The following is a 19826-nucleotide window of genomic DNA, read 5'->3' as shown; positions in this document are numbered from 1 at the left end:
TACACAGCCCTGATGCCAAATTAAGTCTCTGGAGTTCATATTTTTAAGTTTTTAGCTGGTAAGGGTGCCTCAGAATTCTTTTTATTTTTGCTTGAATATTAGGTGAAGAACACTGGATTTTGACATGATACTGGCAGGAATGTATATGATTAAGATGGAAAAATAATTTAGCTCTCTGGATGAAACTATTTGAAACATGGTACTCGTGAGGGAAAATAGTAAAAGGTTCTTTGTGTTGAATAAGCAGAAACTCCTGGATTAGTTCTTAGGAAGTTGTTAATTATTATTAATTGGTTATTAATAAAGGACAGAATCATTTAACAAGGATTATAGTAGTAATGAAAGCAAACAATTGTATGCCTGGCACTGTTCAAAGTACTTTACAGGTGCAATCTCATGTAATCCTCCCCATATACCTATGTGGTACATCCTGTTAATAATCCCATTTTCTAATGAAGGAAGTTGAGGTACAGAGAGACTAAGGTCACACATCTAGTACATGGCAGAGTTCGGCTGTGTGACACCGGGTCCTGGGCTGTTACCGGCTTCGTCACTGGCCTCAGAAGGGAGTCATGCGTTTGCCTACTACCAAGAAAACTGAAGACAGCATCCAACTTGAGCATAGGCCTCTCAGCTGTTAATTTTAGGAAGTTTTAAGATGCGAAATCGTGGAACCTCAAAACTGGAAAGACCTTGAGAAGTTACTTCTGTCCAGGTCTTCATTTCAGAGATGAGGGGACTGAAAGCAGTGGGTTATGTGACTTGCTCAGAGTTCCACATCTAGATGGGGCCGGTCTTGCAGCCAGGATCTGGGTCTTAGGATGCTGCTCCCATGGTCTTTCTGGTTCGCCTGAGGCTTGGATTTGTAAGCATTCATCTCACAGGCCACACCATAAAGTGAACTGCACAGGATCTGATCCAGAAAAGCTGAAATAAATTCAGCTCCTACCTTGTAAGTTTGCATTTCATTACTACTGCACCTTTTAATGTGTACGTTGAAAGTAGTAGGAAAAGCCCTGATAGGTTTGTTTTTTGGTGTTTTGTTTTTTGTTTTTCGTTTTTTTACCGTATTGCTTCCTGAACTTGAACTGATACTGTTTGTACAAATGGGAGCACATGGGCCAGAGAGGCTTTTGCTACCTCAGGGCAACCTCTCTGTAACTGGCCCCTCTAAGCTACACGAGTGTGCTGTCCCTCTGGTGTGAGAAGAGCCTCCCTATTTCACACCAAGTACTTTCTTATTTGGGGGAAGCTAAGCGATGGTGACATTCGTGTCCTTGGCTTCCTTTGGAATTGCCCTCGCACTTTGTATTGGCCCTTAGGCACGAAAGGCGCTTAAAAAGTTGTGTCGAAGAGCTCCAAGAAATTGGTGTTTTTTTTATATTGGACAGGCTCTTCTTTTAAGATCAAGACTCTGGATTTCCTATGCGCTGCAGGTAGTGAATGGCCTCATTTGAATTTAAATGTTTGGGAAGGAGTGGGCTGCTGTGGCTGATTCTCTTCAGCATGGGAAGAATGGATGAGTACACAGTAACCTGCCCTTCTGAGTGATCTGGTTGGAAGTGCCTCCCACGCAGAAAGTCGTTATAAAACTCCCACACGGTGAAAAGTGGGGCTTTTCAAAAAGCTAATAATTGAAGCTTCAACATTGGAGGCAATAAATGTTGAAAATTGAAGCCAGATAAAAAATATACATTAACATTTAAACATTTTTGGTGAAAGTATGTATGTGCAAATGAGATTTCTAACTGATCCATACCAATTTCAGAAAATCTCTTATTTCAAATCGTGTTAAAAGCCAAGATTGTTTGATCCAAAAGGTAACTTCTCAGCACCACCTTGTGGTAACTTTTAGTTAAACCAGGATGTTGGCTTATTGTAGGATTTATGTTAGTATTACAGCATGCAGTGGGGAAGTAGAAAGTGTAATTGGAAATAGTCACCCAATTTCTTCAGTACCACAGGGGAAAATTAGCACTTTTGTTTAGTATAATAGTTATAATTCCTATTACCAACAAACCTATATTTTGTGGAAGCCTAAACGCTCTTATTTTAGGAACAGCGTGGCAGAGAAAAATATTTTTTATGGAGTAGATATCCTATGCATAGTAATTAAATGAATGGATCAGTAGAGGAAATAATGTGAAAACAACTGAGATGAAATTACTAAAGTAGTAATTAAAAAAAAAATCATTCCCAGTAAGAAAGGATGCCATCCCCTGACCACACAGACAAGGTGGCATTGACTGAGAAACAAGACAGAAGACCACAGCCCAGAAATCACAGGGTGCAGCAGAGCAAGGAGCTGCCCTGGGGCTTGTTACAAGCAATCCAGAAAAAAAGATCCCAAAGCCAGCGTTACCCCGGAAGCCCCGATGTGAGAAGGCAAGACATGGGCACCCTCATGGTGTCAGCCCCATGTTCCCAGGTGGTCTCCCTAAGACTGGCTCCTGTAATGGGAACCTGTGGTCCACAATGGCAAAAAGCAAGTCCCAAGCCCCACGATGAGCCCCAGATCAGGGAATGCCAGACAGTTGAGGGAAACCAACCTCTGAAAGTGGCATTAGATTCAACAAGAAGACGTGCCAGCCAAGGAATAAAGGACAATATTAAAATAGGTGCTATTGGTAATTTATTCAACTCATCACTTATTGAATACCTAAGCTTACAACAAAAAAAAGATAACATTAAGAAAGAGGAAAACTGGAAGGGGCACCTGGCTGGCTCTGTCAGGAGATAGTACGACTCTTGATCTCAGGACTGTGAGTTCGAGCTCCACGTTGGGTGTGGAGATTACTTAAAAATGAAATCTTAGGGGCGCCTGGGTGCCTCAGTCATTAAGCGTCTGCCTTCAGCTCAGGGCGTGATCCCAGGGTCCTGGGATCGAGCCCTGCCTCAGGCTCCCTGCTCTGCTGGGAGCCTGCTTCTTCCTCTCCTACTCCCCCAGCTTGTGTTCCCTCTCTCGCTGGCTGTCTCTCTCTGTCAAATGAATAAATAAAATCTTTAAAAATAATAATAATAATAATAATAATAATAATAATAATAAATCTTAAAAAAAAAGGAAGGGGGCACCCAGGTGGCTCAGTTGGTTAAGCATCTGCCTTTGGCTCAGGTCATGATCTCAGGGTCCTGGGTTGGAGCCCCGCATGCATCCAGCTCCCTGCTCAGTGGGGAGTCTGCTTCTCCCTCTCCCTCTGCCTCTCCTCCCCTCCACACCGCTCTGCTTGTTCTCTCTCATTCTCTCAAATAAATAAAAATTCTTAAAAACAAACAAAACCCCCCACAGCGTTAAACACTTAATTATAGATAGAAAATTGGTTGTTAGAAGACATTTTATGGATGCCTCCTACTTAAATTTTATTGTCACATTTTCAAAATTTCTCCCATTAAATTGTTTATATTTGTAGATTAGTTCATGTATATTTTTTAATTTAGTTGTAAAAAGAGAAGAGAAAGAGGTAAATCAGATACTATGAAAGAAATTGGAGGATGATTTTTTGTCATTTCTTAATGTGTGGCTTTTATTTTCCTAGAATTCTTTTGCAGTTTTGCCATACCTATCCATTTAATTCTGTTTAATTTTGTAATATCTGTTAGTACAAAGGAACAGTTGAAGAGGTTGACATTTCATTTGTTCCGCATGATATGGGCTCCCTTTTAACAGGAATATTTTTTCCACGTAATAATGAGTTGAGAAGTGGTTCATAAAATATTATAGTTTTGAAAATGTCAGCTTTCTAGTTTTAATGACTTGTTTGGAGTGAACCTTTGGTAATAAAGTCTTCAGAGGCTGTGTAAATAGTTTTATATCCCTGATAATCTCTAAAGACATAGAATTTAAACTAAGGAATGTATCCCATCTTTCTAGCTTTGAGTTATGAATACATAATGCCTATTTTATATTGAAGAATGTTCAGAGTCTAATATGTTTTCCACCTGTGGGTAAGATACGAAAATCGTATTGGAATTTAGTACTAAAATTACAATTACCATATGTTTAAAATGTCATTTGTTCTTTGTTCTTTGGTTGTGGTTTTGATGGAAAAGGGGGGAAACCAAAGAAAGGTAAACTCGCCTCCCCCCAAAAATATTTAAAATTCAAAAATTCATTAATAGGCATTTCCTGGAAGAAAGAGACATGGAACAATTTGTGTCTAAAAACATGTTTACCCTTACAACTAACAAAAGGGAATGCAGACGTAATGTTTTTGGCTATCAGATTTGCAAGATTTTCTTTTTTTTTTTTAATAATAATAATATTTTTTTATTATGTTAGTCACCATACAATACATCCCTAGTTTTTGATGTAAAGTTCCATGATTCATTACTTGCGTATAACACCCAGTGCACCATGCAATACGTGCCCTCCTTAATACCCATCACCAGCCTATCCCATTGCAGGATTTTCTTTGCTAGTATTCTGTGGTAAGCAGGCAAAGAAAGTGGCATTGTCATGTATTGGTGGTAAAATAAGGTCACACCCTTCAGCGGATTCTTAGGTTCAGCTAAGCACTCAGTGTCTCCTGATTGCCATAAACCATGTCTGTACTAGTTGCTCAGAAAGATCTAGAAACCGGGAAACCCAATCAGCTGGCAGGACAGCATCAAGTACCATTTGAAAAGGCTTGATCTTGAACTTCAATGAAATTTTATAATCTCCCCAGGTGCATCTCACCTCAGCATCTGAAGTGATGATCTTGAAATATATTGAGCCAATGAAATCATTCTTAGTTCATTTTCTCTTATTGTATAATTTCTAAATTCTATTTAAAATCTCATAAATTACAAACCTATAAAAAATAATAAAGTGAATACAGATTTTTTTTTTTAGTTGGTCTATAGGATTACTCTTTGGGGGTAAGGAAGTTAGGATCATCATGGAAAGAAACTGTACTTCAGTGATTAAATGGGGAAAGCCATATAACCATATATTTGCACATTTGGTAAAATTTAGATGCCAGCCCTCTGCTCTTTTGTCAAGTTATGGATAGGTTAGTGCGTGCCATTGTTACTTCCTAAGGAGTTTTAAATACACACACACACACACACACACACACACACACACACACACAATTTATTCTCCATCTTCCACTTAGTCGTATGCCCATATTGTGGTTTATCACCCCATCTGCTGATAGTCTCGCCACTCTATTTATTTGTTTCAGAAAATGTAAAACAAATAGGTCTTCAAAGGGTGTGTGGTACTTAAAGGGGTATCGAAAAGGAATATATAATTTGAGCTGTACTTTCAACAAAATAATCATAGAAGGAGTATCGAAAGAAATGTTCGCTGGATTTATTACTGGCTATTTTGTATAAGGTTTGTTTCTTATTCTCCCTACAAATGGGTGGTAGAGAGTTAGTTGACCCAACGGAAATGCCATGTTCTAAAGCAGACCGGTCTTTGGGACTTAGACTATGGTTGCAGTCCCCCTCCACCAGGGACTGTGTTACCTCAGTTTCTCCATCTATAATATGAATGGATTAGATGAGATAATCTCTTAGGTCTTTCTTAACTAAAAAACCCTTAGGACTTAAGTAATTTTTTTATGCTAAGATGTGTGATGATCAAACTTCTGAACTGATGATTTTATGTTCTGTCTTTCAGTTTATACCTGTTCAAACTAGGAATAGCACCCCAGATCCAGGATTTGTTGGGAAAAGTAGACTTCACAGGTACTACTCTTTATGATTTTTACATTATCATTTACTAAGAAAAATGTATCAATACTTTTGTTTTCCTTTTGATAGCATCGATTCCCATTTTTCCTCTATATTGATCAGAGGAGAAAACATCACTATCTTGTTTGTATTCAACCAGTTTTCCTTTTCCCCATATTGGTGAAATGAGAAATAGGCTGACTTCTTCCTCAGGTTCTTGTTTAGAAGTGCCCCACCTTCTTGATGAAGACACTTTTTTCTCTTTTTTTTTTTTTTTTAAATAATGGCATGGCATTTTTAATTTTCTTTTTTTGTTTATTTGTTTTTAGAGAGCATGCACGTGCAGGGGGGAGGGGCAGAGGGAGAGAGAGAATCTTAAGCAGGCTCCACACCCAGCATGGAGCCTAATGCGGGGCTTGATCTCATGATCTTGAGATCATGACCTGAGCCAAAATCAAGAGTTGGTCACTTAACCGACTGAGCCACCCAGATGCCCCCTTTCATATTCCTTATTCAGAAAAATAAGCCTCACGTTTCTGGGAGCGAGACTGTGGGGTGAAGACATTTCTTGATGTGAATATATTCGTTCCTGCTTCCATCTCTGTGTCTTTCTTTGATGTTGTTTGTTGTTGTTGTTCTTTTTCAGAGGAGGAAATTAGTAATATGAGAAAGGAACTTGAGAAATATGGAATACAAATGCCATCTTTCAGCAAAATAGGTGGTATTCTGGCTAATGAACTGTCAGTGGATGAAGCTGCTTGTGAGTCTATTTAAAATCAGAGCTTACTATTGACTTGAGACTTAACCTACACTTTGTTGATGTCGGTTCCAAGAAGGAGCATATTTAGAAGATATTTTCAGCCCCCTTTCGAAGTTTTTATTGGATGTATTGTAGATGGTTAAGTTGAGCATATGAGAACATAACCCTGTAATTGATTTAGACTTTACACATGTACTTGTGCAATGTGAATTAAAAGTTTTCATAAATACCTTTAGTCACAATATGTCTTTGCTTTTTGTGTCATCAGGTTTTATTGGTAGAGTACATTGCTGTATTGTCCTTCTGTGTTGCAAGTTCAATTGCCAGTATCATTTGGAAACAAACTGGTACTTTAACAGTGTCCACATCCCCTGTCAGCCCCTGGGGGTTGACATACCTCTTGGTTCATTTTAGCCACTCATAAATTCATAGAGGTCACAGGGCAGATGCTGAGACAGGACCCAAGTGAGATGGGCAGGTGGAGAGGTTGTCAGAGGGGTGCTCTGTGAAGTGTCTCGGGGGTCTTCTCTGGCCTTTATAACTGGAAGCCAGAGAAGAAAGTAAAACTGCTTACGTTTACGCAGTGTCTGTGCAACTTTCCATGTTGTCTTTGGCTCATGAAAATCTTTTTTTTTTCCCCTCTTTTCAGTGCATGCTGCAGTTATAGCCATTAATGAAGCTATTGAAAAAGGAATAGCAGAACAAACCATTAAAACGCTAAGAAACCCAAACGCAGTTTTAACTTTAGTAGATGACAGCCTTGCACAGGAATACCAGAAGGAACTCTGGGAAGCCAAGAAGAGGAAAGAGGAGAATGCAAGACTGAAGGTATTAATTAGATTCTCAGTCATACAGCTCTGAGTAGCTAGTTTGAAGAAGCCTTGGTGTTAAAAGTGATCGTTTTAAATCACCTGGCAGTGATCTCTGTAGCCGTAGGCAGTTGGCTGGGGTGAAATGTAGGGGTAAAAGCAGACCACGCACTATGTAAAGAAAAAAGGTTTCCTTTTATGCTTATTCTTACGGGTTACAAGGATTGACAGTCATGTTGTAAACTTATGACTTACCTGGGAAGTGTGAAAGTAATGGCTCAAGATCGTCCCTGTTGGGCATCGTCTGCAGACCTTGTATTAGCCGAGTTACCTGTAGATTGATTAACAGAGGTTAATGGTTCGGTGTGGTGAAGTTGAGAGCTGATGTTTTTGAAGTCGCTCTCATATTTCGCCTTCCCTCCTCTGCGAGGCAGCCTGACCTTGACTTCTGCCTTCCTGTCTAGCATTACTTAGGACAGCTCTTGTTGGCCATCTTTCTCCTACTTAGGCTCTTGCTGTGTCAGCTTCAGCTCCATTACCAAAACTTCCCACTTGCTCTTACTGCCTTCTCTCACCTGGTGGCCTCTGCCCGCCCCGCCCGCCTGCCCCGCCTGCCCCGCCTGCCCCGCCTGCCCCGCCTGCCCCGCCTGCCCCGCCCCGCCCCGCCTGTCCCACCCGCCCCACCCTGCCCCGCCTGCCCCACCCTGCCCCGCCCCGCCCCACCTGTCCCACCCGCCCCACCCTGCCCCGCCTGCCCCACCCCGCCCCGCCCCACCTGTCCCACCCGCCCCACCCTGCCCCGCCCCGCCCGCCTGCCTCAGGTTGGCTGCTCAGCGGGCTCCCCTGCTGCTTTGGGGCACAGTCCTCCTCTGCCTCTCAGCGGCTCTTCTCCATCCTCCCTGTGCCTACGGGGATTCTTCAAGGTCTGACCTGGAGTCACTTCTGTCTCTGTTCCTCCTCAGACAAGCTCATCCACTTGCTGAGGAAATCAGCTGTGAGCTTGATACCAGGCCCCTCGAATGCTCCTCCAGACGACTTCATCTCTCTGTCCCATGGGCCTTGCCCTTCACCAAGTAGGGAGAGTGCTTATTTCTACCCTGCCCTTCTCACACGTGTGCCCATGCTGATTTGCCTCTGAAATGATTTCCACGATGTTTCAGAACTCTGTCCATGTTCCCCCACCCCCGTATCCTATCCCTCACTGCATTCTATTGCCTCTTCTTGCCAGGCTTACATCTGTCCCACACCTTCTAGTCTTACCACTCTGGCCCCAGCACTGCCCCCGCCCCCACCATGCCTCGGTGTTTTGCTCACCTTCCTCACAGGTGGCCCTGCTTCCTCCCATTCTGCCAGCCAACCCCCCTCGGACCTAGAGGTTGCAAAATTAATCTTTACAGATCGGATGTCAGCCCCCGAAAGCTCCCTGGGTTCCCTACTGCCTACTGAGTTAAGTACAGGTCCTTCGCTTGGCTTTAAAAAGCCTCTGGAATGCCCGCCCAGCTCCCCATCTTTCTGGCTAACCCTATACACTAGGCTGTAGCCCAGCGTGCGAAGCTCTCTCACCTTTGTGACCCAATCCTGTGGTCTCCATCCTGCTTCCCACTCTGCCTTTATAATTGCTCTGTTCCTCCAAGCCCTCTTCAATTGTTTTCTCTTTTTCAAGTGTTACTTGAGAATATGTAATTCTTCTCTAAAATGTATTCTATGTATATTTGTTATTTATGGTGTCAGTTTTATTAGACTGGATCAAAGGAAATTGCCAACATTCCACTGACTTCCATCTACAAAATGGCGGTATGGTCAAGTGGTCCAGCATGATGTTTGCCACGTTAGACAATCGGGCCCTTTCAGAGAGTCGCTGGGGCCGCTGTTCATCTGTGTAATCTTTGCCAGGCGTATCTAACCCTGGTACCCTGCACAGAGCAAGCGCTTTTCAGTGCTTATATTGAATTCAAATGAATATAAGTAAACGGCTCTTCTCACTCTTTGCATTTTGCTTTTGAATAGCGAGCTTTGGGAACATTTTATTTAACCTCAGGAATCAGTAAAGACTTTGTTTTGTAGAATAACTGTATTTCAGAAGAAGAAAGAGATGCATATGAAGAACTGCTGACCCAAGCAGAAATCCAAGGCAACATCAATAAAGTCAACAGTAAGTAATGGACTGTGTGAAGGAAATGGATACTGTCAGAAGACGCAAATTGTCCTTGTCAGAATCTCACCAAAACTCTCAACTGGTATCCTTGTAAAACTGCCTTATGTGATGAAAATTCCACTCAACGTCAGTGTTATTCTTAATAGTGGTGCATCATGTGGCAGTTTTCCATGGAAATTTTGGGCGATCTTGTCCCCTTGCTCATGCCAAGGATCTCAAGGTGTCTTGAAGCTAGTTTAGCTATCCCTTCCTGTTTTATCGTAGGTACAGTGTATGCATGGCGTATTTTGAACCTATCCCTTATTGGGCTGATATGGAAAGCTATTTAGTAAAAGATTATGACTTAAAGATTGTTATTTCTTGCCCATGATTATGTGACAGTGTTTGACTGGAATCGAAAAGGTATTGTTGACGCCGCTGCTCTTAATTACTTCCCAGTCATTAGTCTGCAGTTGGTAAGAATTATTTTCTTACAGCTCGTATAGTTTTTTGGCAAGTGAGTGAGACTGGATAGGCCAATGAAATGGCACCGTGGCAGGTTCGAATCCCACGTCCCTGAACCTCTATGGAGTCTCACAGTTCAGTTCCTTTCTGTACCTATGTCTGTTGTGTGACTATAAGGAACAGAAAGCTCAGGTAATTAAAATGAGCCTATGCAAGGTCAGAGAGACTAGTCTCTTTAGCAGTCTTTTCTCCCTCTCTAATAAAATTTGGTTTTACTTGAGGCAGTAAGGAGTTCTACTTGACATTTATTTCCCCTAGGGCAACCTAAAGAGCCCGTATATACACAAAAAACGAATACCTGAAAGGCCATTTAGCCCCTTTACTAAAGCCTGTGAACCATCTGTCAAATTTAAACTTGGGAGTATCCACTAATTACAGCACTCCAAACTTCGTCTTTGATTCCACCTCATAGATGATCTTTGAATGTTCTGAACACCTTCAAAGAAACTATAGGTTTTACCCAGAAGTTTGCTCCCAGGTCCTTGTAGAGACCTACCCAAAGGGTTCAAACACTAATCAAGGAGGCCCTGAGAAAATTGATGTAAATATCTAGGAGTTAACATCTGAGTAGGTTTGAGAATTTCCCTCATACACAAAACTGCTGAGAGCTCCCCAGTAACTTTTTTTAAGGGAACACCTTAACATTGTGGAATGCAAGTTCCTCTTCTTTTATTCTTATTCAATTTTGAACATATTGGTGATGACACATGAAATACAGCTCTAAGTTTCTCTTTCTGCTCTATTGGAAAGCTGAGAATTTCGTGACGCTCAACAGAAATGAATTGCAGGAAGAAATTAATATTGCCAGCAAGACAGCTGAGGTCCATACACTTGGTGAAGAAATGATTCCGTAGCCTTCTGCCATCCTTTATTTTTGAAAAGTTTATAACCACTAACACAGGTTTCTTCTTCATTTTAAACAAAATGCCTTGTATAAATGTTTAAATACTTGCTGACATAATTTCCTGGCCACAGATTTAATGCCGCGTTGCTTATACATTTTTAAATAAAAAGCACGAGAGGATTTGCACTAATGCATGACCAGCTTAAATTATGAAGGGCATTGCCGTGTTCGATGGCTTTAACTGTGGAGAACATGATGATTCTGACGTTTTTTCTCTCTCTCCATCTGAAAATTTATAGTTGAGTAGAACTCAGAAGAGTCTTGAAAAAACCCTCAAGTATATTTTAATCAGTGACATGACAGTAAGACAACTGTATGCTTTAAAATATACGAGTATAGCTACTTGACAAGCTTTTTCTCTGCCCTGTACGTTATTATACTAAAATGTTAAGGTGTCTGTGTGCATAATAGCTAGAGAAGTGACATAAGGGACAGCTTTGACAGCAGTGTCACCAGATCTGTCGGTGGAGGCTGCAGCTTTGTCTGACCTGCAGTCATTTAACTTTGGGTTTGGCCCATGCATTCCATTCATTACAAGACATATTCTGTTAAGACCGGGGCCGGAAGTTTGGTTAAATGCAGAGTATAAAAGAGTGGGAGAGCTCACTTTATTTTTTTTTTTAGAAGAAATGGTTCATAAAGAGTGTCTTAAGGGTATGATTTTCTGGTACTCTCTTACCATCCAGTGGTGCAAACACATAATGGAGTTTTCAGAGAGGAAGCAGGGTCCTATCCAAAATAATGACAGACACAGCTGAGAGGCTGTGGGTGACTTTCACAGAACAGCAGAGGACATGAATGTCCACTGACCGACCTTTCTGGGATTTTTTTTTTGTTGGACATATCAATTCTTAGAACAGAAAAATAGGTTTGGGTTCTTAAGAGTCCTTTAGAATACATTGAAGTTTTTTGTGGGTGTAACTAAGAGGATTGCATTGGCTGTAAGTATTTCCTGCTGTTGAATGATGTGTCTCAAGAGAAAGGTTATGGAGGGGTAGCTCCTTGTGAATGAGTTACAGAAGGTAAATTGTCATCTGTTAAAAAGGTTAGAGCAATCTTAGCTGCAATCTAGTCGTGTATTAGGGAGACAAACTAATCCTTGAAAAGCTCTAGAAATCTGTGGGTCTGTGTTATTTCTGCTATCCTGAAACTTTTTTTTTTTTTTAAGATTTTATCTGTTTAGAAAGAGAGCACAAGTGGGGTAAGGGCAGAGGGAGAGGGAGAGAGGGAATCCCAAGTAGGCTCCACGCCCAGAGCACAGAGCCTGACACAGGGCTCAATCCCACGACCCTGAGATCATGACCTGAGCCGAAATCAAAAGTTAGACGCTGAACTGACTTAGCCATCCAGGAGCCCCCGAAACCTTCTTTATGGAGTGAAATGCTGCTGTTTCTGTCCAGTTTGCTGTTCCCTGCTGGCAGAGTCAATCGCTCATTCTCCCAGTTGTCAGCAGTTCTCTTCCTGTTTTCTGAAAACTATGAGAAGTCTACCCTCAGTTTGGTTTTTAAAATTCAGGTTTTGGGAAACCCTCTGGGGTCTCTTCCCTTTTGGGAGCTTTGTACTCTATCATTCAATAAACTTTACTATCGCTCAATAAACCTTGCTTTTCTGCCCCTCTCAAGAAATAAGTAAATAAGTAACTGACTAAATAAAATACAATTCAGGTCTTCATAATCTGAACATTGCAACTGGTAGAGATCTCACGGAGCTTACGATCTGATCAGATAATGTAAGCCAACACATTCTGTGGTCCGGGTTTTTGTTTTTTTAAGGTGAAGTGATACTGGCACAGACTTATTTAATCATAGGAATTTTGGTTATAATGTTTTTTAAAAAACACATCTGAAATGATTTTTTCTTAAAAATCATACTTCACAGAACACAAGATATGAGGGAGAATGTTCTGAGAAAAATACCATCAAGGGGTGCCTGGGTGGTTCAGTTGGTTAAGTGGCTGCCTGCAGCTCAGGTCATGATCCCAGGGTCCTGGGATCGAGCCCCACATCGGGCTCCTTGCTCAGCGGGGAGTCTGCTTCTCCCTCTCTTTCTGCACCCCTCACTCATGCTCTCTCTGTCTCTTTCTCTCAAATCAATAAATAAAATATTTTTTTAAAAAAAAGAGAGAGAGCGTGCAAGAAAAATCCCATCAGCCTCAAGCAGCACTGACTCCTAGTGCTAACTGTAGGTTTCCAGGGGTGCGGCTTCAGAGGGAGGATACAGCAGTGGGGCAAGTCTGGCTTTGGGCGTTCACATAGCTTCAGTCTCCTTGCAAAGGCAGTACTAATACACAAGGAACATTCAAGAACAATGCTTATGGGATCTTTACGGCCCAGCTCTAAATACTGTGGGGTTCCCCAAGGTGTGAAATCCTCAAGGACTAGAACAGTGGAAGAGGGCAGACCAGAGCTGATCCTGAAGGGCAAGTTTTCGTAGGGAAGTCATGCTAGACAGGAGTGATCTCATAACTCCAGCTCTGTCAGTGCTGAGGCCCTTTTAGCGACTTTCTCCAAGGACTGCACTGACCTCCAGTTACTTAGCTACCATCTTCAAATTTTTGCCTGCCCTCCAGCTGCAGCTTTTCAGAGTTCATGGAAAGGGACAGCGTCGATTCTAGTCCTTGGAAAGATGGGATGCTTGGGGCAAACAGTAGTAGAAAAAGTGGACGTTCTGACGGACTGTGACACCCCCAATCCCCACTCAGGGCTTGCTGCCGTGGACCACATCAATGCTGTCATTCGGGAAGGTGACCCCGAGAATACGCTGCTTGCACTGAAGAGACCGGAGGCCCAGCTGCCTGCTGTTTACCCCTTTGCTGCTGTGATGTATCAGAATGAACTTTTCAACCTCCAGAAACAGAATGCCATGGTAAGTCTGAGGGGACCCCAACTACGAATATGTCAATTCTGAGTCAGAGCTATGAGGAAGGCTGTTTAGGAAAGGTGAACGGGATGCAGAGTCTTTAACTTGTACCAATCCCCGTTCCCCTGGCCTCCCTGTACCACGTCCTTGGCTGCCTTCCTCTCTAACTCCTGCTTTTCATCTCCATAAAGAGTCTACGTAGTTAGGAAATGCAGGCAGCATTCTACACAAATACACGTTGCAAACAAGTTGTTTTTATTATCTTATTCTCTAACTTTTGAAGCACTTTGGATAATTTTTTAACTGTACTGAAATTTTTTAAAAATCTGTCATGTTTTTTAATACAGAATAATTAGCTAGGAGTCTGCATTTCTAGAAATGAAGAACATCAGTACCATGACTTTTAATGTTTGTAAATTGAATGCTGCTTAATACACAAATGGTATTAAACAGTAATAGATAAGGTTACAGTAATTTAAACTATGTGTACTAGTACAGGATTAACCCAAATAATGGAACAGAATAAAAAGTCCTGGAAGCAGAGCCAAGAATTAAATATATGAAAGCACTAGTATTTCAAAAAGGTAAAGAAAAGAATGAAATCCTTACAAGCATTTAACCATTTGAAAAAGAAAACACGACCTCACTACACATATCAGAATAATGTCCCAACATAAAAAGTTGAACGTACAAAGTTACTTAAAAAATTGAAGTTCTAAGGAAATGCAGAAGAACGTTGGGTCTTAAAAATGGGAAACGGGTCACTGTTCCATGAAAGAGAGGGAGGAAGGGAGGCCAAAAACATGAAGAGCCAATTCACAAAAATCGGCATACACAATGACAGACACAGAGCAAAAGTGTTCAAACTCAATCAGAAGTAAATGTAAATTCAAATACAGTTATTTTGGGAACTCAGATTGGTAGCATTGGGAGAGCCAGCGTAGTGTAGGCATAAATTTGGGGCAGCGGGCACTGCCTGCACAGCCGATGGACGCATGAATGGTTCACCCTTTCTGAAGGATGGTCTCCGTAACGTGAACGCAGGTCTTTCACCCGTTATCCTGACAGTTATAGTGCGAGGAAAAGAGCCTGAAGAATACGAATCAAAAAGTTGTGTTCACGGGGATTATTTCACAACATATTCTGTAATACTGAGAAGCCAGAAACAAACCACGTGTTTAACAACAGATTGCCGCGCTAATATCCAGTGGGAAAAAATGAGATTAAAATGTCATTATCTAGAGGGGTTTTCATAATATGAAAATCCTGTTGAAAAAAACCTCTGCAAATGTTTGTATGAATTAAGAATAAATAAGGATATACACGAAAGGGCTTGGGTGGGAAGATTTGTTTTCTTATTCTTGCTTACCAAAACTTCTTGTTCTCTAAATAGAAAGATATTAATTTGTAATAAAAGAAAAAGAGGTCATTTTCGGAAATTGCACTTAAGTTCTTTCATTAATGGTTTCTCCTGCACCACCAGCTTTGAAGCTCAAGGCTACTCACACTCTAGCCCAGCCCTATTCACCCCTAACTGGTCAATGGTCAGCCTGAGGTTGTCCAGCCCCGCTGCTGCTCTGTTTTTCCTTATCCTTTTGCTGAATACCGTGTGAGATACTTGTGGACAATTACCAGAAGGGGTAGTGGAGGTGGACCTCAGATGTTTCCATCCTGCTTTTTTACTTGTAATTTTACACCTTCTTTATGTGTTAAACTTGTAGTTCATATAAGAAACTTGGATAAAATTTGCTTACATGCTCCCTATGATAACCCCTTCTTCCCATTTGCTTTGGAAGGTAGAATTATACCTTGTTACTCTAAAATCCATTGCTGTGGGATACCTGTGGAGATCCAGAAACTATAATGCATTTTAATATAAATATTACATTGTATATATTAAATACAGAAAATATCCTAAATATAAATACAGTTATCAGCACTTTTTTTTCTATTCATTTTATGCTCCCTCTGTGTTCCTTCAGTATAATGGAAGAAATAACCCTTTTGAAGGTAGCCTGAGTCAGTATAAAATGGTTAAATGGAAGAGAACATTGAAGCGGGAAGGTGTTCGAAAGTCTCGGTTGTGGTTTTTTTAAATTTTAGTTGACGATAGTTGACACACAACTGCATTGCTTTCAGCTATACAAGATAGTCACTTGGCAAGTTTATACTTCAGCTATGCTCACTGCAAGTGTAGCTACCATGAGATGTATTTTTTAAAAATAAGCCAAATCCAGAATTATAAATCATAACTTGTTTTACTGTAAGATTGACTGTTTTAAAATTTCTACCCCATTATTGGGGCACCTGGGTGGCTCAGCCAGTGGAGCATCCGACCTGTGATTTCTGCTCAGGTCCTGATCTCATGGGTTATGAGATCGAGCCCCACATCGGGCTCCATGCTCATCGCAGAGTCTGCTTAGAGGTTGTCTCCCTCTGCTCCTGCCCCCACTCCCTCACTCTTGCTCTAAAATAAATCTTAAAAAAAAAAAAAAAGAAAGAAAGAAAAAAATTCTACCAAATTATTTAAAAGTGACTCAGTTTAACTTTTTTGGGACTAGAATTGATATTCTTAGCTTAATGATTTTGGTTTACTTTTCTTGGGTTATAACTTGTAGGTAAAGTTCTCCCCTCTTTTCCTTACCCTTAATTTAAACTGAAAATCACTCCTGAAAGTCTTGACCTCACACTCTCACACAGTGACAGGGTTGTCTAATCCTTCACTTAATTATTTGGTCAGTCTGAGCCTGTAAGCAGCTCATATAACCAGTGTTGGGAATCAGCTAGGGAAATGCAGATGTTTGAGGAATCAGAACCGTTGGTTGCCATTAACTCTGTCCCTAAAATGATTAGCTAAGAAAAACCCAGAACCCACTCACCTGTTCATTTAAACCAATGAAAAGCAGGTGGCCCTTGAGCCTTCTTTCTCCTGGGTTCTCAAAACCTTTAACTTTTCTTTGTTCTTTGAAATACACATTCTAAAACCCCATCACATACATGAGGCGTGTACTTTGGAAAACTCGTATTGCATATATTTTCCCACAGAACTACTTGGCCCATGAGGAGCTCTTGATTGCAGTGGAAATGCTGTCTGCTGTTGCTTTACTAAACCAGGCCTTGGAAAACAATGATCTTGTGTCTGTGCAGAATCAACTCAGAAGCCCAACAATAGGCCTCAACAATCTGGATGAATCGTATGTAGAACGGTAAGGGAACATCTTCCAAGCCTCCTTTTAATACAGGAATGTGTGTTCGGCAGATCTCGCAAATGAAAGATCTGCTCTTTGCTGAAGAAATCCATATGTCTGTACTCAATTCCTCAAAAGCTAGTCTACTTTAACAGTCCTTCTAATATGAGTCCTTTTTTACAGTATTTCTTTTAGGGGGAGAAGGAATCTAAAAATGACTGTGTTGTGACAATTACTGACTGACTTTGTCATTACCAAAAATGATGTGATAGGCTAAAAAATAAAAGAGCTATTAAAAACATAACTTCCCTTGGGCTTTTTTTTTTTTTTTTGAGACCACTGAATGTAGAAGAGTTGGAAGAAACTTTAATAATGATCCAGTCCAGTTATTTTCTTTTACTGATGAGGAAACTAAATTTGGATTTATGGACCTACAGTTGGGCAACTGAACCCCAAACCCCATTGTTTTGATTGTTAAACCCAAGGAATCCTGAGACGAGAGTGGATCATGGTAGTGGGTGACAGGGCAGTGGGTGACAGTCTCAATTAGTATCTTCCATATCATGTTTCTGAAATATGCTACCAGATAGTACACTTGATAGTATAAAACACTGCAGCCACTCTAGAGAGAAAATTAAGGGGCCAGAATAAGGAGTCCATTAAAGATTCAGTAAAACAAAAGCCCCAGTTAAAAGTAGTGATTTTCGCAGCCTGGATTCTTGTTAACCACTAGGGGGCGATGTCTGCACAGATCCTGACAAAGGCTCTTTTCAGATACGGATTCTAGCCGAACTGCTTAAATAGAGGCTGGGTCATTCTCTTGGATCATGCACGGTTGTACAAGAAAATGTAGAAGACTGCAGATTTTTTAAAAATGCTTGACCACTTGTCTGTGTGGAGAATGGCCCCAAAGTAGTAGGACGGTGGATTTTCTTTTTGAGTCTTCTTGGAGAAACGGTTGTTCTTGTTCTGCTTAAATTTGGCCACCTGATGAATATATAACTCCTGAGTCTGTCCCCAGGGTGGTTTATGTCTCCCTCCACTGTTTCTAATGGCACCATTCTCTTCCCCAGGCTTAGAAACCTCAAGTTCTACTTGTTTTCTGCTGCCGGCACCCTTGTGCTGTGAACACCCTCACATTTCTCCCCATCAGCAGCCGGGGTGTGTGTAACACCTCTGCAAAATGTTGCCATTTCCCAGCAACCAGCTCACTGGACTTGTCACCTTTGCTTCTGTAATAACTTCCAAGTTAGTCCTCCTGTGTCTTGAATGTCCACCCTCTTTCTCACCTAACCAGACTTGGCTGCTGGCCCTCAGTGCTTGAGTGGAAGACAGCTGGTGAGCTGGTCACTTCCTTACGAAGCTTACAGCCCAGTGGGGCTCTAGGGGGACACCTTGGTGAGGTAACTGTCACGACTGTCCCACAGATTTTGTATCCTGGCCACTGCCCTCTAAATAACCGTACTGACTCCCATCAGATCACTAATTTTGATTACCGAAATTCCTCCCTTTCTGCCCCCAATTTGCACATAACCCATCAAGGAAATGGTCTCACACCCCATTTGAGAACCACTTTTACAGCCTCAGAGTTCATGTATTCTATATGGGAAACTTGAAAAAAATTGTTCATTTTAATCATGTTTTTAGAGTTTGACCTAAGCACTTCCTGGGTCAGCCGAATGACCAGTACCAACATGAGATTTCAGGGTCCCTTTGGTACCAGGGCTGACTGCTGATCGGCCCCAAGTGATCTTCCACAGCCTCGGCATTTTACCTTCATGGTCTGCTTTTTAACCTGGTTCTTGGAAGCCCAAGTTTGCAGGTTTTCAAGTTGAAGACGTGGGGCTCCATCTGGGCCTCTCCCCACGGTTGTCCAGGTTCTTCATAGCACCAGGGGTTGGGCAGGGCCACCTTGATGAAATCATACAAAGTGTCTACCTGTTTCCCATGGCTTCCACCCCGGGCCCGTGGTTCCCCAGAAAGACTCTTCTAATTCTCACAAAAGTGGTGTAGAGTTGGTATTGGCTCTAGGCGTCTGCTGTCCCAGATTAATTATTCTAAAATGGAGCTCCGGTTACAATGCTCTCCATTTGACTGTTCCTTGTTCTCATCTGAAATAAGAACAGACTCCTCTCTCTAAGCGTGTTGTTCTACCTTGGCTCCAGCTCCAGCTCTCCTTGTGCCTCGAGCTGCCATCAGGCTGGTTGCAAACACACTGCGTGTTTTCTGGCCTGTCTGCTACTGTGCGTGCTCCCCCCACCGCCAGGAATGGGTGCCTGGCACCTCTGCTGTCACACTCCTGGAGCTGCCTACCACAGATGAGGCTTCCACAGATTATTTCATCGCTCCTGACAACTAGTGTGATGTGGTTAAAGGAACACAGATAGCATCAGGGCCAAAAATATCGGAGTCTGACTTTGGACAGCCTTTTCTCTTCGTCTGTAAAGCGCAAAAACACCTCACCTACTCTGCATGTTCTCAAAGCTTCAGAAGGCTGTTAGCAATGCGATGTTACTGCTCTGCCCACAGCCGCCAGTGAGGAGGGCTCTGAGAGGCGTGGAGGGGCAGGACTGCACCTCTCTGCGAGGGTGAACTGCAGGTGTTTTCTATGGCTGATGCCTTAGTACCGGAGACTAATGCTCACACGGAAAAGCCTTACAGCTCTGTTGTGTGACTCCTAACATCTCTTCCCTTTGGCTACTGTTTGTTCGTGTCTAAAGAAATGGTGGGTGAGGATGGGGTTTTTCCTGTGTTCATCCTTAAGCTTTCTCATTTTACTCCCATTGGATCATCATTTAGACGTTAAGCATGTGAAATGCCCATAAGGATTTTGCACCTGCTTACAGAACGATCGCCGTCCAAAAGGGATGCTAAGGAGTGCAAGTTGACGTTTTGTTATTGTTACTCAATATTACTGTTTATGTATTACTAGTGTAACAGAGTGTTTCTTGGGCTTCTAAATTTTGGTTAGGGGAAAATCTCAAAC

General features: G+C 41.8%; 1 protein-coding gene across 1 annotated transcript in view; it reads left to right on the top strand.

Annotated features, from left to right (window-relative positions):
* IQGAP2 (IQ motif containing GTPase activating protein 2) overlaps positions 1 to 19826 on the top strand; it is a 274080-nt gene that overhangs the window by 156618 nt on the left and 97636 nt on the right. The window contains exons 6-11 of the mRNA XM_045796437.2: positions 5609 to 5676; positions 6308 to 6421; positions 7071 to 7249; positions 9295 to 9382; positions 13495 to 13658; positions 16698 to 16858. Coding sequence (XP_045652393.1) covers positions 5609 to 5676; positions 6308 to 6421; positions 7071 to 7249; positions 9295 to 9382; positions 13495 to 13658; positions 16698 to 16858 — 774 coding nt within the window. The remainder of the gene's footprint in view (positions 1 to 5608; positions 5677 to 6307; positions 6422 to 7070; positions 7250 to 9294; positions 9383 to 13494; positions 13659 to 16697; positions 16859 to 19826) is intronic.

The sequence above is a fragment of the Ursus americanus genome, chromosome 5, assembly GCF_024610735.1.
Source record: "Ursus americanus isolate L20-20 chromosome 5, mUrsAme1.1.p, whole genome shotgun sequence".
Taxonomy (NCBI): Eukaryota; Metazoa; Chordata; class Mammalia; order Carnivora; family Ursidae; genus Ursus; species Ursus americanus.
This window is presented reverse-complemented; position numbering and strand designations above follow the sequence as displayed.